Source organism: Protopterus annectens, chromosome 1.part1, assembly GCF_019279795.1.
Source record: "Protopterus annectens isolate FY-2018-M chromosome 1.part1, PAN1.0, whole genome shotgun sequence".
NCBI classification, from domain to species: domain Eukaryota; kingdom Metazoa; phylum Chordata; order Ceratodontiformes; family Protopteridae; genus Protopterus; species Protopterus annectens.
This window is the reverse complement of record NC_056726.1, coordinates 1,698,131,870-1,698,157,025: the sequence shown is the minus strand read 5'-3', so window position 1 is coordinate 1,698,157,025 and position 25,156 is coordinate 1,698,131,870. Positions and strand designations below refer to the sequence as shown.

The 25,156-nt window shown below is 36.0% G+C and overlaps 1 protein-coding gene across 1 annotated transcript in view; it reads left to right on the top strand.

The window, feature by feature from the left end:
• LOC122816625 (pancreatic secretory granule membrane major glycoprotein GP2-like) overlaps nt 1-25,156 on the top strand; it is a 181,453-nt gene that overhangs the window by 47,605 nt on the left and 108,692 nt on the right. The window contains exons 3-4 of the mRNA XM_044089540.1: nt 6,893-7,144; nt 22,952-23,102. Coding sequence (XP_043945475.1) covers nt 6,893-7,144; nt 22,952-23,102 — 403 coding nt within the window. The remainder of the gene's footprint in view (nt 1-6,892; nt 7,145-22,951; nt 23,103-25,156) is intronic.

Below are 25,156 nucleotides of genomic sequence, written 5' to 3'. Positions count from 1 at the left end.
TTTCCATCTCCAGCATACTTAAACTGAAATCACATTTTATATGAACACAAAATCCAAAAGTTATATTAAACATTGTTTACACATTTATATATATATATATATATATATATATATATATATATATATATATATATATATATATATATATTTTAACATCACTAAATAACTATTTATTTTATTTTATTTTATCACAGGTTTTAAATTATTTAAATAAAATGTCAACAATATTTTAATGAAACTTTAAAAATTATATTTAATTATTATATTAATATCATACTGTACTGTTATAAATATATACATTGACTATTTATTTATGTGTGTTTCATATGCAATATTTTATCATTACACAACAGGTTACAATGTTCCATTCATTGTCTTTTAACAGTATGCATTTTTTTCTATAATTGATTTCAGTTATATGCATCTGTTTGTTAGGCTGTTTATCAGAGTTTTTTTCAATGTGCTTTGAACCTTTTACTAACAATTATTTTCTCTTGATGCCAATTAAATTCATTTAATTGATTTAATTATTCACTTAAACAATAGTATTTAAGGGATGGATTTAGATTAAAGTTTTGTACTCTGAAGATGCCCGTCAACATTGTGGGAGAAAGCGCTTAGTACTTCTGTGGAGATGTTTCTTTGATGGTCCAGTTTTTAATGGTATTGTTTTACTCTGCAATAAATCTTTTTTACCAGGATCCAAGGTTGCTGGAATTATTTTTGCTTACCAGTGTTGAATTTTGAACTGCATCAGAGGTAAAGGCAGTTGCCATAGCAAAAATGTGGGAAGTCAAAAGAAGCTGAAAACAGAGATAGAAGGGAGGGTAGAGGAACAGGTTAACAGCTTCAAGCATATGGCAGTTGTGGTTAAGGAGAAGGGAAGTCTGAATAGGAAGTTAAAGCTAAAATTAGAAGAACCACAGCCAAGTGGCACATAGTTTCAGAGGGTTCTGATGACAGAAGAATGCCAAAGAAGCTGAAACATAAGGTGTACCAAACACTGGTTCAACCTGAAGGCAAAGCAGTTGAGGAAGTACAAGGTGATGGAGATGAAGTGGTTAAATACACTCTGTGGGACCTGAAATAACAGTCAAGCCAAAGCCAAAGTAGAACTAATTCTAGACAGGTGAAAAAAATACTGTGGTTTAATCACATGTACAGGAAAGAAAAAGACAATTTAGTGAAGGAGATTTGGAAAAGGCAAGAAGAATGCTAGAGGAAACAAAAAAGTCCAGCAAAGAAATTGATGGATTGAGCAAGGGAAGACATGTGACAGTCAGGCATGACTGTTGAAGGAAGTAGGAGAGTGTCACTGACTCCAGAAAGAAGGTGGCAGTTGATGCTACACACTGCTGCTGTAGACACAAACATGAATGTATTGGTTGGTCAGTGTGTATGTGATTTATTGTTTATGATTACAGACTTCTACAACCTTGTTGGGAAAAATTGTTTGAATATTTCCTACAAGCAAGCACATATTCTATAGATCTGATAAATTAATATTAACTAAACCTTTGCTGTTGTTTAATCTTACATTTCCCAGATGTGTACCCAAGTCCTTGTTTTTTATCATGATTGATTTCTTTAAAATAGTTTACAAATGTATTCTATGGCTTATTTCAACTGTATGTAATACGTCTTGTCAATGTACTTAATTGTAATGCTATTTTTGATTAACTGTAACTGTATTTGGAGCTTTTCTCCTTGTGTCTCCACTGAAAATGGGCCCTCTGCTCAGTTGGACCAACCCGGTCAACAAATGATAATAAAAATAAAAATAAAATTGTCTCTTTTCCCACTTATTTTTGGCTTATTAGCAATATCCAGGAAAATACATATAAAGAATTGGAAAATGAAGATATACCTTCAATTTCTGAATTTATAAGCACTGTTACTTTTGTGTGTCAAAAAGATTTGTCTACTGTTATGATGAACACAATCAAAATCACTAAATAACCAAAACTGAACTTAACAGAGAAATATTATATGTAATGATCAGTTGGTCTGTTTAATGAATCTTAGCAATATGTATATGTATATATATATATATATATATATATATATATATATATATATATAGATATATATATATATATATATATATATATATATATATATATATATATAGTAAAAACTGATGCAAATACTTACATAAATAAGTATATGTTTTATTATATCAACATGTTTCTTTCTGTATAGAACATTTCAGTAAAAAATTGCAGTGAATGTGACCTGAAGTTTTATCTTCAGTTGAAGCTACAAATGATGCAAGCTGACTCAAAAGCAACAGCTGTTGTTTAATATCAATTGTTCTGCGAAATTATGCAACTATGGATGATAATTCAATAAAACAGACAGCTACATTGACTGTTCCCGAGATAGGAATGGTTCTAAGGACCGAAATGCTTCATTTAAAATGTGCTTTGAATATGAAAAAATATTTGATTAAACAGCCTGTGACATGCTTGTGACAGCATGTATAGGCACATACAGTGGTCTGTGTACTGCAATGTATATTACATCACAGGTGTGTGGTATAGCTTTTCTTAACATAAAATATGCATTAATATTTGTATCACTTTAAGGTAAGAGAAAGCTACATTAATTTGTATACCATGTGGTACACCCTTGCTACTAGAAATTCAGTCTCAATATAGAATTCATGGAGAATAGATCAGATGTCCTGCATCTTCGTTCTTTTTTCTATGCTGTCTCACATGATAAGCCATTTTTAAAAGTCGAATATCAATAAAAATAAATGTAAATTATTCATTAACTCAAAACATGTGACAATGGTTATGCCATCATGGTTTATTATCCAAAGGTAAGATCATAATTGTAGACTCACACTGTGAATTACCAACTCACTTTGTGTTGTCTATAAATGCTGAATATCGCCTTATATAGAGTTTATCTCCAAGATTGCTACTAAATCATAAAGCTATGCAGTCTCTTATGAAATAATTGTTAAGTAACTATAACTTTATCCAGAACACTGATTAACTGGATATACCATTAATTCAGACTACAAGATGATCACATAAAGTTATGTAAGATAACCATTCTTCTCCTGACTTAGGATGAAAAAATGGGACAATCAAATGAAACCTTGTTTGCATGATACTTTTGCTAGGGGTAGTATGAGCGTACCTAATGCAAATAAGGAAGTACTTCATTATTTATAAAATGCCTAAGCTGCATTTACTGCAGTCTACATCATTTTATGAATTTATATATATTTATCAATTTATTAGCATTTATTTACCAGGTTAATTTTACTTGGCCCAAACCCCCTTTTCAGCAGAGGCCCGGGAGAAAAACTCCACACAAAAATACATAAATTAAGTTTACAAAGGTTTACAGTTAGAGAGAGGAGTGCATGCCTACCAAAAACATTCTAATAATTATCATTTAATGGTTACAAAACAAAAAAATGTATGTTACAGAAATGAGTAGGTAGTCTTAACTATTAAACCCAAAAGCGAAAGGAAATAGAATATATTGATCATTAACTACATTTAAGTAGAGTTATTGCAGTACATAAACACCTTATTCATATTGTATATGTCACAGACATGGCTAAATACTTTGAATATTCAATAAAAAGAGAGAAAAGAGTTAGATAAATGGGAACAACCAGCAGCAAATAAGTACAGCAACTGAAATACAATATGTATTATTAACATTATTAAAATTGTTTTTTTTTTACTCAATTTTCTTGAAATCTTTAAATGTTGGTGGTGCTTTATTCTTCCAGCAAGTTATTATGTCTTTATGTGCAATGCCAACAATGTCCACAGTAAAGGATATTTTACTTTTGGAACACATTGTGGTATGGATACATTAAACAAAACTAATGACTCAGTTAAATGAAAAGGATTATTAAAAATTGTTTGAAAGAAATAATGAATTTCGAGCCAATATTTATTCAGTGAATGACAGTCAAAAAACATGTGTTCCCAATCTGCTTTTGTATGCGTTTTACATCTCCAATTATCATTATGTTTCTTATAACTTATTTCTAATCTATGAAAGGTTAGAAGGAATTTATGTAGGAATTTCCACGCATATATTTTCTACTGATCTGACTTTGTGGTAAGGCTTGGTGATAAAAGGATCATTTCTGTTTCATTTTCATCAGCATCCTTTTCATTAACCTGATTATAATAATTCCAATAACTATTATTGGCATAGTCCGTTGTTTCTTTAAGTGTCATATGAATTTTGGATAGATATCCTTGCCCTTTAAAAGTATTATTTATTAAAAGTATCACAAGATCTATGAACTTAGGAATATTATTTTTAAAAGTTGGTGTCATCATTTCCAACTTATTTGTGATGTACTGTCTTATTTGTTGTATTACTAGCCGCAATTTATCATCTAACTCAGATTTCCTTTTGATTTAATCTAGTGTGAGTAATGTATTGTCATTGAGTATTTGATACCAATACATCACTTCTTTTTCTTTAAGCTCATTAATTACATTTGAATCAAAGGTAGTTATACATTCTTGTGTATGAGCTATAGGATGTAATGTAAAAAACATGTCTTTATATCTGGTTCATGTTTATATATTTTCTAAACAGTATTATTGTTTCGGTAACAATTATATACTTTGTTTTTATACTTTTATTAAATATGTTATTTCTTATCACATTATAAAAGACTTTTGTTGGATTTACATTATATTGTTTACGGGGCTGAGTTACTAATGATATTACATATAGATTCATGAATTAATTTCCATTTGGCTATATAGGTTCAGCCATAAAGTAATGGTTTTAGCAATAGATGCCAATGAATAAATCGCTACCACCCTTCTACCAATCTTTTAAATGGTTGTTAAGCATGATTCTCGGCTTATTATTAAACAAAAGGAAATTCAGTATAATTTTATTGTATTGCTGTATAATTTTCTTAGTAGGAGGGATAGAAAAGGATTGTATATAATATAACGATTTGGGGAAATGATTGATTTAATTATATAAAACCTATCTTCCATTGTATAAAACATCTTATTCCATTTCTGATTAACACTGTTTTCTAAATTTAGACTTACATACAGCATTTGCAGATGAGTGATTTGGATGATGTATAGGGTAAGAAAGATGCTGGAAGTAGTTTGTAATGTACCGAACAATGGCAGTAAGTAGATACTGGGCTACTGAATTGTAAGATACAAGAGTAGATTGTAGAATATAGCAGGATGTCAGCAAAGTGATGGAGATATATTGAGTTGAATGATAGAATGCGTAATGAAGTAAGTACGATGGAATGTGTGGGAGATACATTTAATGGAGGGGATAAGAAAATGGGTATGTGAGTGGTGGTCAGAGAGGGATCTCAGGTAAACAGCAGATAGACTGAAAAGGGCCGACTGAAGGGTGCCAATATGAATCACTTTTTCTGGGTAGATAATTATATTACATTCAGTGGATAAGGTGGGATCCTATTAGAATGACGAAAACGCATTTTGTCGAATGCGTTTTCATTGACACATAAAGAGCGAACAGGCAAAACGGCAAAGTGGCTGTTCAGCGAATTCTTTTCCTGGGAAAGAAGTTGCTTGACCACTTCGTTGCTTTGCCGTGTTCTGCAGTGTAGTGTTGTCCCTTGTCCGGTATAGCTTCCGAGTGTGAATGTGCAACAGTTACTGACCTTAGGGTTAGGGTGCGGGTTAAGGTAAGTGCATATGTATGAAAGTGTTTACTGATTTTATTTTGTGTTAGATGCATGGTTGAGTTACATGTGTATGTGTTTGCAGCTGTTTGCTTTTGTTTTGGGGGGTAGAATTTGGGTTAAGGTAAAGTGTGTATGTGTTTGGAACTGTTTATGTAAATGTGCGAGAGTTACTGACCTTAGGGTTAAGGTGTGGGTTAAGGTAAGTGCATATGTTTTAAAATGTTTACTGTTGTTTTTTTCTGTTAGACGTATGGTTGGGTTACATGCATATGTGTATTTAGTTGTTTACTGTTTTATGGGGGGGGGTACAATTAGGGTTAGGGTATGTGTTTGGAAGTGTTTAATGTTTTTTTTTTTTTTTTTGGGTTGGAACAATGATTTCTTTCCCTAGGAAAGAAATCGCTGTTCTGTGGCTTTGATATTTTCAGCTTTCACTGAGAATTTGTCGATGAAACATTGTTCGCTGTTTTCAGCATTCGATGTTTCAATATAGACCCGATGAGGTTTAGTGGACATCAAGGAGATGAGGTATTACCTTGATGAATGCCATAAACATGACCATGTTTCCAGACTTGAATAAAATAATTGTACTCAGCTGTCTTGAACTGATTAGTTAATAACAAGTAACAGCCAGACCAAAGGAACATGAGGAAACCTGCATTTAGTTGGACATAAAACTAATATTATTAAATTGCCAGATCCCACACGATAGTTACTCACCTCCCTGCAATTATGTTGGTTCATTTGCATTGAGCCTGTCTATTTCTCCATATGAGCTGTAAACAAATAATGTTAATGCCTTATATAGTATCTGCTGTGTTCTCTGAAAACTGTTTACACTTAATCTCAGCTGAAGCAGAAGTTGTCCTTTATGCTATCACTACTGGTTCTGCTTAGGTTTCTTTACTACTCTTTTACCCTCCTCCAGTTTATTGCACTGTATGTAAGATGGTTACCCAGTATTTACAGATTGCACTGGACTCTCTTCTCAAGCAGGCATACTAAGACTACATCTCAGTCACTGTATAACTTTGTAAAAGTGGCCAAACACCGTGATGTCACTGCCATTGTTTGTGTGTCTTAGTATCAAGTGTTGAACAAAGTTTCTAGGTCATCATGCATAAAACGTTTATATATTATAAAAAAATGTCTTCTGTCATTCTGCCTGATTTGGTATATATTTATTTATTTTTCTTTCATTTATAGTACCAACACCATAACTGTTGCAGGATCTGGGACCTACGTTACTACAATGCAGTTGTACAAATACTCAAACTATACAGGGGCCTACACAGTCAATGACATGCCAATCAGCCTTACTGTTGAATCACCACTGTACATAGGAGCAAGTGTTCTAGGTGCAGATCCATCCAAGTTTGCATGCAAAGTACAGTCGTGCTATGCAACACCAACACAAGATTCAAATGACCCTGTAAAATACCTAATTATCTCTGAAGGGTAAGTGTTTTCTTTATTCTAGTAAGTAAGATATAGTCTCCTTTGTATTCTGAGACATTGGCTACATACTAAGCCATTATGGCTTTTCTTACTACAATGACATTATAGATATGCACATACATAGGCAGTGTTTCATACCAGCAGAATGAATTATTTTTGTACTGGTTTCATGTTAAAAGTGATTTCTTACATAAACTGGACTATCTGTTTGACTAGCTACCAATAAGGAAAATTTAAAGTGCATTTTACCTACATACGATTGACTATACCAGCTGTGAGTATAGTTATTCTCCAAAAATTGCAGTTTGCTGAGACTTACATATTGAAAGGTCTGTTGCAGGTGAATAATACACTTTTCATTCTTTACTCGCAGAAGATTATCCAACTAAAAAGTAAGAATGTTGTCCCTTTAGAATTCAGTAAGTTATTAGAAGAAGAGATATTCCCAATAATTCTGATATTTCTTCTACGAGTTCTTCAACTACAATGATAGACAGTGACTTCAGAGTGGTGGTGGTGAGACTCCAGAATGAACCTAAATGAAAAGGGGCTATATTATGAAAAGTCAATGACTGTTTTCCTCTGATAAACAAAAGCTGGGGTCTGTCATTTTCATATGGAGACTCTTTCAGTACCCACTCATTCTATCCACTAAACTGACCACTTAGATAATTCAGCTATCTGACTGTAATCAACATGGCCAACTTTAGAAGAAATAAAGCCCTAGAAGAAGAACTTCATAGTGCCGCTCCACTGCACAAAGGTCCTCCCAGTGCCCCCCCCTAAAGCAGGCCATGCTGATTACAGTCAGACATCCCCTCCCCATGTCATCCAAAAGCTCCTTATTGAAATGTTGGTACGTCTATAACTTCAAGTGCCAACACAACGGAAAAAAAAAAAAAAAGATCAAAAATATTGGAGAAGAGCGAGCATCACTCTTCTCTTTTAAACTTCTTTTTTGCAGGGGGTTAAGCCCACGCCACATTCCCCAAAGTTATATATACCAACTCTGAAATTGCCATGCTTCAGAAAAAAGGAAATATTAGAAAAACTTTCTCAATAGCACAATGTATTAAAGAAGTATGTACTAAATAATTTATTATTTATTTTATTTTTGTTTTACATTTGTTTGCCATGATTGTCCGAATGAGCTGAAAAGCCCTTTTTCAATGGAGGACCAAGGAGAAAAGCTCCAGCATATTATACAATTTTCATTATAAATTATTATTAAACAGCAATGCTACAGGATTATTACAAGGCATTAAGTAGCAATACAATGTTATACAGTGTCAATAATCAGGAGTATAGCATAACTATTTCAAAATGTATAAAAATAAATATGTCATTAAAATGAGTATAGTTTTGGGGTAAGTGGTTACAAAAACCCAGTTTTATCATAATTAAAAACTTATAAACTTAGTAAGTTTCTAGAATAAAGGGTTTGTGTTGTGTTGCTAAGCATTTTCTAAATTATATAAAGTCAGAAATTCAACTGTCCTTATTTAGTAAATAAATGCACAAGCAGTGCAGGTTTTAAATCCACATTAGGGATAACTTTGGGAGGAAGGGTTGGCATAATGAATAAGGTCTTTACCTTACAGATGCAAAGTACTAGGTTTGATTCTCAGCTCTGATTGCGTGCCATACTTGTAATAGTTTGCAGACTGATAGCCTAGTATTACCTATGAACCTATAAGAACTGACCATTCCAGACTACGTATATGCAAGTCGATTTTTTTTTTGGCCATTTGGTCTCTATATTTGTGGACACACTCATGTGGGTCCAGATATTTCAAATGGTTACCTTTTTTCACATGTTTCCTTAGTTTTCCACTTTTCCTTCATTCATTTAATCCACCCTGGCTGGTGAAGACTGCACAATAATAAGTGTGGAGAAAGTATTAAATTAAATTGATCAGAAGCCATATAATTCTATCTGCACTAAGCTATATTTTTGAGCTTTTTTAAATCTGTTTATTTAAGGATGGCTTAATAAAAATCAAGAACTAGAATGAAATGCATTCTTCTTTCCTTCTTTTTTTTCACAGTAGAAATAAGTTATGTCCTATGTTTGATATTTAAAGTGAACTAAATAGTAGTTACAAATGAAATGAGAAGACACATGCTTGTAATGTGCATAAATAAATCTGAGAGAAGGAGTTAATTCATTATCCCTCCTAAGAAGTAGGAGTCGTCTTCTGTTTACCCTTGTTGTGTTAGACTGAGAAGAAAGTGAAACAACAAATAACCACAATCATATATTTCAAGTTGTTCTTGTCATACATGTACAAAGTGCTCTTCCTCTCCCCTAACCCCAAAAGACATCCAGTTGATGTTAGAATATGACAAATGTGAAGGAACTATTATATAGTTCAACATGTTGCTGTCATATATACATACCATGCTTCCTTACACCTGTTCACAAATGTTAGCCAGATGTGTGCACACCCGAAGTCTTATTGCAAGGAAAATAAAAACATTATGACTAGAATATAATATTCCAGTTTGTTTTTCCTAGATTGTCCACTTCCCGCAGACAACCTAAAGTAACTTTCTGCTCAAGCCATATTGGTTTAGTTGTGTGGAAAATTAAAGAAATAAAGAACATTCTGTCCCTGGCAACACACAAGCTATAGCACTACCAAGCAGAGCTGGTTTTAAATTACATGGAGCCCAGACAGTGGTTGTGGACTGGGCCACTTTCTACCAATGTTTCAAAATCCTTTCATGCAATTTGAGGTCTGTGGGACATACTCTACAAATGTGTCAAAATCTTTCCATACAATTTGAGGTACATGGGCAGCTACTCTTGAGCACCAGGAAGCTCTAAAATGCATTTATGTCTTAGTCTGGAAGATACTAACTTAACTGTCATTTTTTCTGTGGATAGAAGAGTTAAGTATGTTACCCCAATGTTGCATGTGCCTCCAGATAGGATTGGTCATATGATTTTCTCTTTCATGCAATGGACATATATACTACACTGCCCCTTAAAAATAATGGCTCTCACAAGATATCCCCCTACACACATGTATGCACACGCATACAGTGCACCATTAACTGCAGAAAAATTAGAAAAAAAAATAATTTTACCTATGGCATGTCTTTGAGGTGTTAGAGGAAATTAAAGCACTTGGATACAGCCCATACAGAGATAGGGAGGACACGCAGACACCACACAGAAGGAATGCCAGCCAAGAACTCAACCAGTGAATGAAGTGCAGTGAGATGGCAACACTATTTGCTGTGCCACTTTACAAATTATCAGTTATTAGTGCATATATCCTAGTTAGTCATTAGAACACCAAAGCTAGTAATTAATTGTGTAAAATTCTGATGTTGGACTGTGATAGAACATGAAAGAAACTATAACTTTAGATACACTGCAACAGCTTCAGTACACAACTACACAGACAATTATTTTCATCCACAAACAACTCTGTATACATAAGTTGTAGGCAATTTACTTTTTGTTCAGACCTCAGAGGTCTGTCTGTGTTGAAAAATATGACCATAGTAAAGTATTCTTGTTTTCCTCATGCATATAGCCACTACTTTTGCAAAGCCAGATTACTGACTGTTTAATCTAAAGAAAAGATATTGAGGTCAATCAGCTTCATCAAAAGACAGACCCTGTATCCACCATTTATAACCATTTTTGGCTGGGTATACCTCAGATGTTTGAGTGAAATAGAAGTAGTGGCCAAAGTAATATATTTCAACTCTGTTTTACACAAATAGCAGACACAGTAAAGATTTTCAAATCATCCAAATACAAAATATTATATTATCTGATAAAGCCAACATAATGACTGTTAAACTTGATCACATAGCAGAGCCAGTCAGACTCATTTTCAGACTTACAAAGACCCTGTATCCAGCAACTAGGCCATTTGTTCAGACTTAAATCAGACACAGACTCCCCCCCCCATAAACATGCACATACATGCACACAAGCACACATCCAGACACAGTCGTGGCCATCATTTATAGCCACTCTATTTTCTGTGTATATCTTAGATGTCTGTCTGTATTCAAATGAATGAATACACCATGGCCCAATATTTCATGCCTCTACTGTCAGAACTATCAAGTGCACCATACTGCAATCCACCCAGCAAGCACACACACACACACACACACACACACACACACACACACACACACACACACACACACACACACACACACACACACTTATGAGTTCCCGACACTTGTTTGACTGTGAAAATCTCAGATGTCTGATTGTGATCAATGAATGAATAAAATTTAAGTAATGACCATAGTAATGTATTTCACATCTTTGGTATTGGACCCGTTCTCACTGCAACCTCCCAAACAGTAGTAACACACATGTATACACACACACACACACACACACACACACACACACACACACACACACACACACACACACACACACACGCACACACACACAAATGCACATACACATATATATATATATATATATATATATATATATATATATATATAAATACAATAACATCCCGTAGACTGGATAACAGTGCCTTGCTTAGTACTATTACAAAACACAATTTCATCTGCATATCACTGCATGTTCATCCACTTTTCATTTAGGTTGCCTTTTGGCACTAACCACAAGATGCAGCCTGAGCCAGGTATAAAGGTTATTCTCAGCTTCATCTAACTGCCCAAATAACCAGAGAAAGTTCATACCTGCCAACTGAAACAGGATGCATGCATAAACTCTGGAGGAACTCAGAAAACCAGCAAATAAACATTTCAACAGGATATAACCTAGCTGATTGTATTTATGATGAATTTTGAGACAGAGATTGAAGGGACATGATCAACTAAAATATACAAAGAAACCTTTCACATGATGAGTGTAAAGTCAACTAAATAACAAAAAAAAAGCTATGGTTCACTTCATCACTATAAATTTTATTAAAATCCTTTAAATGCATTCTTTCCAAAGAACACACAAGGAACTTCATCAGATATCAGTAATGAATAAACATTTCCTTTAAATTAATTTATGAATGCATTTGTCCAATTAGAAAATGCTTAGACCTAATAATGCAAACTAGCATTTTTAAGAAATCAAAGAAAACAGGTTAAATTAACTGAAACATTAATGCCTGGATATGTAAAAGTATTAAATTCAAATTGCTGCATCACCTCCCTTCCCAGTAATAGTGATTCCAAATCACCTCCCCATAAAAGCTTTCCTAACATGCTCTATTACAAAAAAAATAGAAACTTTTTATAATTTTCACATGCACACTATGTTTGTAAAAGGCATTTTTTCATCTTTATTTTAAATACTTCTTATATGTTTTCCTACTCTTTCTTTTAACTTTCTGACTGCCTTACTAATAAAAAAAGTCACAAGCTGAGCATTGAGTATGATAAATTACCTGACTGGTTTCATAGCTGTATCTTCTTTAGAGCTTACATATTTCGAAACAAAAATTTACAACATCAGGACTATTTTCCATCATACTACATTGCCTGCATCCAAGCAGGGAAAAGTGTCACTGTTCTTATTATGCAGTTTACTGTCGTTATGCGTACATTTTAGTCCTTTCTAAAATACATTTAATATTGGCTGCTGACTTATCACAAACCAGAATAAATCACCTAAAAAGCCCTCAAATTTTCATTATTCCTCAGAGCTTTCCAGTGTTGCCTAGTGATGTTCTTAAGTGGTTTGCTGTCAAATGTATAGGTTAATGGTAAGTTAATGATAATACCATCAGATTCATTTAGTCATTGAAACCATTATCTGCTGTTTCATGTTTATCTTTAAAACTGATAATAGGCTTATACTTGTTAGTGCATACTTCATTCAATGCTTCATTGATCAAACTGTTAGGATAATTCCTATAAATAAAAAGCAGCTATCTCATTACATTTATAAAAGGACACCTCATCTTCTGAGGTTAACCTTGACAACCAAGTGAACTGACTTTTTGCTTTGTATGTGACAGAGGTATGCTAGAAAACTTTAAATATCTATAATCCCTTATAGGTTTTCTATATATTATCAGATTTGATTTGCCATCCTTCTTATAAACAGTTACATCTAAAGAGTCAATACTGTTATTATAATGTTTGATTTAAACTTAGAGTCTGCAGATGATGTCTTCATGTGCCCAATAAAATCAATCAACTTCACTCCACGTTCATTCTGTGAAGAAAAAAAAATAATGAATAAAGCTAGTATATAACATACAATATTTCAAAAGAGCATTGTGAAAAATAGTCAGTTTTTTCCCATGCAGACATAAAAATTTTAGCATCTGTCAGGTGCCATGAACACACCCATTGACACTTCCATTAATTGTTGATAACACTGATTCTTAAGCACAAAAGAAATATTATTCTCACTAAATCAAGTAACACACAACTAGAATCAATATCTATACCACTTTCAAGATTTAAACAACTCATGAAACCCTTATTTGTTTCTTTATCCTCTAAAGTAAATGTAACTGTGTAAAACAATTCTACATCCATCTTTACTAACATGGTATCAGAAAAAATTTCAACATCACGTATTTTCTCTCTAACAAAGAAAAAAGTATGCTTCCTTGGTTGTTTTATTTTGCTTAGTGTAGTGCTCAATAAACACTGTCAAGGGTGCTGTTTTGATCCCTTAGATTATATAATAGGCCTAAAGGGAAGATTATGTAGGTTTTTATGTAATTTAGGTATCTCAAATATAATGGGCAACCTTGTATCTTAGTAGTCAAAAAAGGCAAAACTGTTTCAGTAAAAACACCTACTTGATATAACAAATTCAAAATAAAATATCTCTTTTTAAGATGGTTAAAAACAACCATCCTGTCACCAGCCTTATATTGTTCACTATTAATTAACATATCATTGATACATTTACTATATTGGTCTTCATTCATCACTATGAAACTTCCTGTTTTATCTGCCATCATGGTACATATATCAGTATTAAAGGATAAAATATTTAAAACCTTCCTTTCTTCTTTCATTAAAATGTCACTAAGAAACACCTTTTTTACCAACTGTTTTATTTACAGCACTCCTCTTATAAACATTTCCAAAATCAGACACACAATTCTTGAAGTGATGCAACTATAAAAGCACAAGTGGGGGGCACCTGGCTTCCTAAAACCCATACTTTGACAATTATTATGACATTCATTATGCCTTCTAATAAAAATACATTTAAATTACTGGTTATATTGCCCAGAACAGAGGGATCAAAGACAGTCCCTTTGATAAAACATTAAGTTAATTACCAGTCAATTTGTGGGAACTCCATTTTTTAAAATGAAAATGAACCATGCTTCTTTGTAACATCAATTACCAATTTTACCACATTTCTTCACATTCAAGGAATTCTTGGCCAAATCAATTGGGATTAAAGCTAGCCCCACTGTTTCCGCTTCCATCATGGTCCCACCAACTGTCTTTTCAATGGAATTAAAACCAATTGCCAATATACTGGCCAGCAGATTCAGTGCCAACTTTTCCCCTCCCCCCACAAGGACAAATCACAATACCAGTAGATTGCCAGGCACCCAGTATTACTGCGGCACAGGTTAAAACAGCACTGTCCAAGGCCAGGAATACAGCTTCTGTGGGACCTGACAATATCCCTGGCTATGTTCTGCATGAACTACAGAGTGAACTGGCACCTCATCTGTGTGCCCAGATCAATCACAGCCTCACCTCAGGCTTTGTCCCTACCGAATGGTGCACTGCTATAGTCATCCCTCTCCACAAAGGAGGAGCGACTACAGACCCTGGGAACTATTGCCCCATTAGCCTGATGAATCTCATATGCAAAGCTATGGAAAGCATCATCATGGACCTAATAAACAAGGATACAGGGAATCACCAAACTCTGGATCCCACACAGTTTGGTTTTGTGAAGGGTAGATCATGCCTGCTCAACTTGGTTGGCTTCTTTGAGTCAGTCAACAGAGCTGTGGATAAAGGCAAGGTGGTTCATACACCCTACCTTGTTCTGGCCAAGGCCTTTGATACCATTCCCCACTCAGGAATAATAGAAAAACTCACTAAGCTAGACATCAACCCCTATATCACTAGGTGGGTTGCAAACTGGCTCACAGATAGAACCCACAGTGTGAAAGCACTGATTCCAAGTCAGACTGCAGGCCAGTCATGACTGGAGTCCCACAAGGATCAGTCCTGGGTCCTCTCCTGTTTGGTATCTATTTCTCAGAAGTCCAGTCCAACACAAAAGGACTCTGGCTGACAAGGTCCACAGATGATTGCAAGTTGGGAGTCATTATTAACTCCCCAAGTGATGTTGATATCTTACAGAAAGGCCTTACTGAGACTAACGACTGATGTCAGAACCATGGCCTTAAGCTCAATGCCAAAAAATGTGTCGTCATCCCCTTTGGGAAAAAAACAGTTGCCATAAACTACCACATCAATGGTAGTCCACTGAACACAAATGGTGTTATAAGAGATCTGGGAACACAGGTTGGCAGCAACCTCTCTTTTGACCACGACACTGCCACTGTGGTCAGAAAGTCCTTCTATGTGGGACATCTCATTACTAAAGGTTTTGCATCCAGGAAGAAAGAGGTCATTGTCTCCCTTTACTCTTCCCTCATTAGGCCAATCATTGAGTACAATGCCCCATTTCGCATGTACCTCACTAGACACCTGCAACAACTGGAGAGGCAACAAAAGTACCTCACAAAGAGGATCCTAGGCCTTAAACAATTGTCCTATATGGACAGATTCAAAAACTCCAACTATTCTCTGTCTCATATCGTCTACTTAGAGGCGATCTCTGCTTGACTTATAAAGCCATGTCTGATCCAGCTCTGTTAGAAATACTACATCTAAAGAAATCCCAATCCTTCCATACCACACACTCCAGAGACCTCAACCTCATTACCGCAATCAACAGAACATGCTGGAGGGACAGGTTCATAACCCAGAGACTGCCCATGCTATGAATTAGACTTTGCATATATGTCAAACAGAGCACCTCACTAGCTCTCTTCAAGAGAAATCTTGATGAGTGGATGGGAAATAGAAAACTCACCCTGAGGATCACTCCAGTGGCTCTACTCGACAGAGGCACTGAAAACTAAGGTTAGGTGGCATGATGCCAGGGTAATCATATGAGCTAGGCTTGTAAAGGTTCCAAAACCATTAGCCTAGTACACAACTATTAATGTATGAGCCTATGAATTGTTACTTGAAATGTCATGGGGAAAGATTCCTGATTTAAATAAAAATAAGCTTTGGCACAAGAAGAAACCAGATGTGGTTGCATGCTGCCTCACTCTACGAATAGTCATGGTGTACAGTTAGTTATGCTGAAAGTAGTCCATCACAAAGAAAATATGAAACATCCAAGCAGAATGATTTTTTATCAGGGAGTCATCAAGGAGGCACTACCCTTCTCTAGTACAGGGACTGCAACAGCAACATTTGCCAAAAAGAAACACATTAGGTCCATTTAATTTGGGACAGAAATTTGGGTCTATATTATAACATAGAAGTCTAAAACCTTCGAATTTTATAACATTGAACCCATTCAATCAAAACACCAGAAAACTGAACAGTCAGAATGGCGAATTTTTTCCCAGGGAAACAATTTGCTGTTCCAACAAACATACACACCACACAAGCACACCAAAATAAATAATCCACACGCATACACTTCACAAAACCCTACACTAAACCAGACATACACCACTAGCTATCCACTTACCTTAACCCAGCCCTAACCCTAAGGTCCCTAACTATCGCACACTCACCTTACCCGCTCCCTAACCCTAACTCATCTATCCCACCCTAACCCTCATGTCCACACAATCGCACATTTACCTGACCTGCGCCCTAACACTAACTCACCTAACACACACCCAATCGCACACTCACCTTCATTCGCACACTTACCTTAACCTGGTCCGTAACCTTCACTCCACAGTTGAGGAAATAGCGAAGCTGCAGAAATGGCCCACTGAATACTTTCCCTAGGAAAGTATTCAGTGTTCTGCAGCTTCGCTATTTCAAGCGTTCGCTCTACTGGGTTTGATATTATAACATTCAAAGTTTTTAGACTTCGATGTTATAATATGGACCCCAGCAATTTCTAGTGTGCCTTACTTACATTTATACCACCATGACCCCCATAAGGAAAAGGATTTTAGAAAACTGATAGATATTTCTATAAAAATACAAAGAAGGGAGACAACCTGGATTGAGACATTTATGTATCAGTTTACATTTGAAAACTGGTTTACATCAGTCGAACAAAATATCCTTTTCTGCAATGACCAACCACAAGAGCACCATGTTCAGAATGAAAAATTTAATTATGTCCATTTCTTGTACATGAATATCCACAGTGTTCAAAGACAGACTTTTTTATAAAATGTTCAGTTTTTTATCAGTCAATCTGTTGGAACTCAGATTTTTAATATCAAAATGTACCATCCTGTTTTGTAATGTCTCCACTACTGATTTTATTGCACTTCTTCACGTTCAAAGAATTCTTGACCAAATCAGTTAGAAGTAAAACTAGCATCACTGATTCTGCTTTCATCATGGCTCCACCAGCTATCTTCTCAATTGTATTAAAACCAATTATTACTTCAGATGTCATGGGGAGAGACTCCTGGTTTAAATAAAAATGGCCTTTGGCTCAATTAGTACACTCAAGGTAAATTCACTCAAGGGAAGCAACTTGGAAGTGGATGGCATGATGGTAAGAAGGAGGCTGGATATCCTCTGTATCCAGGAGACAACAAGGAAGGCCCTGCAGCAAAGTCATTTGGTTTGGGATCCAGAATCTTCTACTCAGGATGAGGACAGACTAGAAATGGTACAGGAATTGTGATGATAAAACAAACTGGAACAACGGAAAACTAAATAAAAAACAAAAACGGCTGTTCCCAAGCTCCAGTAGTCAAAGAGTTCTTCCAATAGCTATGAATGCTCAAACAGATAGTAACAAACTCCAAGTATTCAGGTTAGATGATTAGAATATATAATAATAAGTTAAAGCTAATAGTTACAACAAGTGCAGTTTTATCTTCTATAATTCCTCATTCTTAAAACACAAGAGATGTTACAATGGTCGTTCAGACCCGGAAAACTAAAAGAATTTAACAATAACTGCTATTCTAACTCACAAATTTCAAGCAATAAAGGAACTGGCCCGCCTCTTATAGAATGTGCCACTTCATCTATAGCTACAAAGTGAAAACTATGGCCTGGATTTTTTATACAATGTTTTGCTAGGGCATTCTCTATTTTGTTTTTTCTAATTGCGTACAAATGCTCGTATTGTAGGAATTGTGATGAAGCAGAGGCTTCAGAAGACAGTATGGGATTTCATCAGAATTAATGACAGACTCATGTTAATTAGACTGCAGTCTAATGAAAGGACAGTATACATAATATCAACCTATGCAGCACAGCATGTTTGCTATAGTGAAGAAAACTGTGCATTCAGACAGCATTTGCCAGACCATCTAGATATAGCAGGACACTATTAATTGGTGTTAATAATGGGTGTACTGAATGCACATATCAGGAGAGACAGAGCAGGATATGAGGACTGCCTAAGTCCACATGGGTGGGGCAACAGGAATAAAGAAGGAGACATCCTTCTAGACTTTTATCTGGCAAATGGCTTTCTAAAACTCAGCAGTTAAGTAAGAGAGATAGTCAGAATATCACATACAAAAGTGGCCAACATCCAGTTCAGGTAGACTTCCTGTTAGTAAAGAAAGGGCACTGGGGTAGAATCAGCAATTACAAAGTCATCCTCAATGAAGTCGATGGCCCAGAGCATAAACCACGTGTTGCCAGAATCAGCTGCAAGCAGTGGTCAGAGAAGGCTCTATAGTCAGAGACCAGGTGGAAGACCTGGAAGTAGACTACAGAGAAAGCACAATTCAAGGAATTACTCAGGGATCTAGCACCTCAAGAACAGGAAAAAATAGGTGGAGTTGTAGAAGATTGGCAGCACCTCAAAACTGCATGTGTGAGTACTAAAGAACAGATATGTGACTGGCCAGGTATGGAAATAAGGTACATAGGGACAGCAGATTGCAGAATGCAGAACTCCATTAAGTCATCAAATGAAAGAAGCAGTGCAGGAAAAAGTGTGACAGAATAGCCAGTCCAAGCTAAGAAGGCATACTGGTTGGCTAACAAAGAGATTAACAGAGTAGTTGCAATGGCAAAGAAAAAGTCATCAGTGGTAGTCTATCAGTTTCTGGAACATAATTCAGTAGATGTCACAAAGAAACTATATCAGGTTGCAAGGCAAAGACAGAAAAGACATGCCAGTAAAAAACCTGCTCACCAGTCCATAGGGCATCAGATGCAGATGGACAGATTACTTCCACCAGCATTTGAATGAAGAAAACCCCACAGAAGCTCTACTGCCCCAGCCACAGCCTACAAGTAGAGAAGAGGAGAAGCCCAAGCAAGAACAGCACTAAGAAAAATGAAGTCAGGGAAAGCAGCAGGCTCAGATGAGGTCACAGCAGACCTGATAAAGATGCTGGATGAGATGGGAGAAATGGCCCCTGAGGGGACTCATAAGATTGTGGAGAGAAAGGCATATCCCACATGATTAGAGAATAAGCATACTAGTTCCAGAGTTCAAGAACAAAGGAGTCATTCACAACTGTGAGCACTACAGAGGTATCAATTTGCTATCACACTGCATGAAAGTTCTGGAGAGGGTGACTAATAAATGAATATCCAGAGTAGTAGAAAGTAAGATGGGAGATGAGCAGTTAAGATTCAGATCAGGATGCAGCACAACTGACCTGATGTTTGCAGTGAGACAGGTAGTTGAGAAGTATCTAGAGATGATGAAATGATGAAAGAGTCCACTGGGCATTCCTAGACTTGGAGAAAGTATATGCCAAGTAAGCTGCTTTGGGCAATTCTGTGGTGGTCTGTAGTCCCAGAAACTTTGGTAAAACTAGTGCAGGCTATGTACAAAGACCCAATGAATACAAACAGTGTTCGGTCTCAGAGATGGGTTTCTGGTGAGATTGGGTAAGTAACAGGGTTCAAATATGAGCCCACTGCTGTTCATACTGGTGATGGACTACATTAGCAAACAGGTCAAATGGTACATATTAACAAAGTTGCTGTATGCAGATGATGTGGCATTACAGACTTTGAGCAAAAACTTCAGCAAAATGTAGGGGAAAGAAATGCAAAACTGAAGGCACATGGGATGAAACTGAGTACAAATAAGAATGTTGTAATGGCAGAAATGGTAGCGTTCAGAAGAAGCTGAGAACTAAAACAGAAGGAAAAATAATGAAATAGGTTAACAGCTTCAAGTATCTAGGTGAGTGGTTGAGGAGAAAGGAAGTCTGAATGAGGAGGTAATAGCTAGAATCAGAGGGGCTACAGCCAACTGCCACAGAATATCGGGTGTAGCATGTGAAAGAAGAATATCAAAGAAGCTGAAAAATAAGATGCACAAAATAGTGGTACAACGAGTACTACTGCATGGTACAGAAACATGGAATCAGTCTCCAGAGCTGTGGACAAGGGTAAGGCAGTACACACAGCCTATCTGGACCCTGCCAAGGTCTTTGACACCATCTCCCACTCTGGAATCATAAATAAACTTACTAAGCTGGGCATAAATCCCTACATCACTCAATGGGTTGCCAACTGGCTTACTGACAGAACCCAGACTGTAAAAGTAGCCGACTCCAAATCCATCTCCAGACAAGTGACAAGTGGAGTCCTCAGGATGCAGTCTTGGGACCACTCTTGTTTGGCATCTACTTCTCTGAAGTACAGGCCAACACTAAGGGACTCTGGCTAACAAATTTCACAGATGACTGCAAACTGGGAGCCATTACTGAATCCCCAAATGAGGTGGATATTCTACAAAAGGGCCTTACAGGAACAGATGTCTGGTGCCAGAGCCATAGGCTCAAGCTTAATGCCAAGAAATGTATGGTTATCCCCTTTGGAAAAAACCTGTGCCCATGAATTACCACATAGGTGGTAGTACACTAAATGTCAAATGTTTGTTGAGAGACTTAGGGGCACAAGTGGACAGTGGTCTCACTTTCGATAACCACATTGCCACAGCAGTCAGGAAATCCTTCTATGTGGCACACCTCATCACTAAGGGCTTTTCATCCAGAAAAATGGAGGTCATTGTCCCACTGTACTCATCCCTCATTAGACACATTATAGAGTATAATGCCCCATTTGGTATGTATCTCTCAAGAGATCTGCAACAGCTGGAAAGGCCACAGAAATACCTCACTAAAAGAATCACAGGCCTAAAGCAGATGCTATATGCTGACCATCTAAAAAAACTCCAGCTATACTGTGTGGCATATCATCTACTCAGAGGCGATCTCTGCTTAACATACAAGGCCATGTCAAACCCTGAGCTGTTGGATATGCTCCACTTAATGAAATCCCAATCCCTCAGAGCCACATGCTCCAGGGATCTAAACCTTGTCATCGCAATGAACAAAACATGCTGGAGGGATAGGTTCCTGACCCAGAGACTCCCCATACTCTGGAATAGACTGCCCATACATGTCAAGCAGAGCGCCTCCTTGGCCCTCTTCAAAAGGAACCTTGATGATTGGATAGGAGATAGGAAATTCACCCCGGGGATCATGTCAGTCACCCTGCCAGACAGGGGTCCAGAGAAGTAAATATTGTGGGAAGAAATATCCAAGGAATTGTTATGGCTAGGCTTGTATAGGCCCTAGGGCCGATAGCCTAGTACCAACCTATGAACCTATGAGTGGCAAAGACAGAGAAGTTGAGGAAGCTAGAAGTGATGGATATGAAGTACTTGAGATGATTGTTTGGATGCACATTGTGGGTCAGGCATAGAAATGAGGACATAAGAGCAGAAGCCTAAGTAGCTCCAATTGCAGAAAAGGTCAAAGAGAAGAGATTACAGAGGTTCTGGTACATGAGCAGAAAAGCAGAAGATAATTTGTTGAAGAAGATTTGGGACAGACAGGAAGAAGGCAAGAGGAAACAATAACATCCAGCAAAGAGGTGGATGCATTGTGTGACAAAAGACCTGTGATAGTCAGACATGAGTGTTGAAGAAGGCAGGAGAGTGGTACTGAATAGAGAGAGATGGTGACAGGTGATATGACACCCCAGCCCTATGTAGAAAATGGGGAAAAGGGGGGCTGATAATGATGATGAGGAATATCCACAATTTCAGAATAAGAGGATAGGACTGAAGATGTTCTTAGACATTCAAGTATCCTAAATCTGTGAAGACCATGTGACTGGATTAAATTTCACAGAAAATGCATTTTTAATAAAAAAGACGGCTATCTGTGTCAGAAAAAAAGTATAAGGAATGACAAGCAAAACTTGTTTGTTTTTCATTGAATGAATTAGGTAAATGAAAAGAACCCATTTCAGACTCAGTGATACTAAATATAAAGATTAAAAAGTACATCATATAGGTATATTGGAATATTGCAAACAAAAATGAAAAATGTGATCCTAAACAACAGTTAAACCCTGAGGATTTTGTGACAAGCAAGAAGACTTAAAACATAAACCACATATTTCTTATAACTATAGTGTTCACAGTACTTGATGGTAAATGTTATTGAACATGTTTAATATTGTACATTAGCTAAGAAATCAGTTATATAAAGGTACTTCACTTTTTACATTATTTTATACAGGGTGCTTATCAAAACTCAGTTTAAAAAGTTGCTAATTTGAATTAAATATAGGTATACAAAGTGTTTTAAGTATTTCTCATGATTTCATCATTTGTTTTTCCTTCTACAGCTGCCCAATTCCTGGATCTACTGGTGTTCATTTTGATATAGATGGAACTGAACTACTGATTCACTTTTACATCAAGCTCTTCAAATTTACCACCTCTGAGAAAGTGTACTTACACTGCACTTTTGACCTCTGCAGTGGTACATGTGAACCAGTAAGTTTATACATTTATTTTCTATGCCAGTTTCTCATAAAATAGCATATATGCACAGCATATAAAATTTATTTATTACTTATTATTATTGATTTATTTTACATTCAGTAACTGGTAATGTCCAAGTGGACACAGGTCCTTTTCAGCAGAGGCCTAGGAGAAAAGTTCCACAAAAATACAAATATAAATAGACATAGCAAATAGTTTGACAGTAAATCAAAATGATGAAAGATACAAGTTACAGTTTATACAGAAAATACAGACATTAGATGATATAAAATGTTTAGATAGAGATAACACCAAGCCATTGTTGTTAGGTAACATCAAATATATAGATACATCAGCAGAATGCTTTTGATTTAAATAGCTGTCACATTGCTTCACACTAATCTAATTTAGAGAAACAAGATACACCTTTAATCAATTATTTTGTTGATATACAGTATTTGAGAGTGTACAAGGAGGTGAGAATCAGGTTCAATGATTTTGAGGTTAGTAATTTGAGAGTGTAGTTGTTGAATGTGAATTAGAAAGTTTCAGAGGTTTTGGGTGAATTAACCAGGGCTAGTTATTTGAAAATGTAGTAAAATCAACTAAAACTAACACAGGGTGAACGTGAAATTTAATAAAATATATATGTATCCAACCATTTGGAATTTTTAGATATAATTATCATCATAAAGAATGTTTTAATGCTTTGTTTAATAAATGTAGTTACTTTTAATTGACTGGGCTGAATCAAGCAGGCCTGCACCCTCTGTGAAGCAAATATCCAAAGCTGGGTTTATGCAAAGTGCAGGAGACTTAAGGAACTTGGGAAATTCCCATGCTATGTCAGGATAGTGGAAGTACCATTCTGGTGGTGAAAGAGAGCAAAGTGATCGCTGCAGGCAGTTAATAGTTTCTTACTGACAAATATGAATAAAGATTCCAACACCACACATTTAGTCTCCTGGTAGCTAGACGTCTTGAAAAGTCCTCCTCATACAACCTGCAACACCATTCACAAGACTGATGGACTCTCAAAACCCCTAGATCCAAACTCCATAGCAGTGAACATGCTTTCTCCTCTCAGACATCTACTATTTGGCACACTCCATACACCCTCCCAAAGGAAATCAGTACTTATTTCAAACATAGAATGCATTATAAAATCATTTCTTCATTTAAACCAAATGTTTCTGTTTTAAAACAAAAAAAACACGTGTAATGACCAGCAAAAATAGTACCAAAATTCCAAAAAAATTACTGGGAGTCCACCAATAAGAGGAACGTAGATGTTTAATGAAGAAAAAACAACAGACACCACAAACAGAAATGCAGTATACCGCATTTCTGTTCGTGGTGTCTGTTGGTTTTTCTTCATTAAACATCTACGTTCCTCTTATTGGTGGACTCCCAGTAATTTTTTGGAATTCTGTTTTAAAACAAGACATATCACCTAACACACTATCCCTTTCTCCTTTCCAAGTCTCTTGCCCTCTCTCAAAATTTACTATAGGTTGACCACTTTAGAAACTAATGTATATTTTATTTATTTATTTTACATTTGTTTACCGGGATAGTCCGACTGGATACATGTCTATTTTCAGCAGAGGCCCGGGGAGAAAAGCTCCAAATAGACAAACTTACATAGATTACACAAGAAGTTAGATAACATTAGAAAAATATAAAACAAAGTGATTATGTACAATGGTTTAGTAGTGCTCCCTAGTAGGGACTCACAATTATCATGGACAGACACAATTAAAAGCAGGATACGTCAGATTGGATATAGAGCTTGGTGACATAGTTGCATGTTATGTTATTTACAGATTATGCTTTCAGTTTATAACTTAATCAGGGTTGGTACATGGGCAAAGCCATTTCACTTTGAGATACTGTTTGAGGTTTTTTTTGAAGAGACTTTTGGAGGATTGTAGGGTTATATAGTTTGGCAACGAATTCCAGGTTTTGCCAACAAAATTAGCAAACAGGGATTCACCACACCAGCAGAGCTTTAGCCTTGTGGGTTTGGACCAGTAGTTTGTTGGCTGACCGTAGGGATCTCAGGT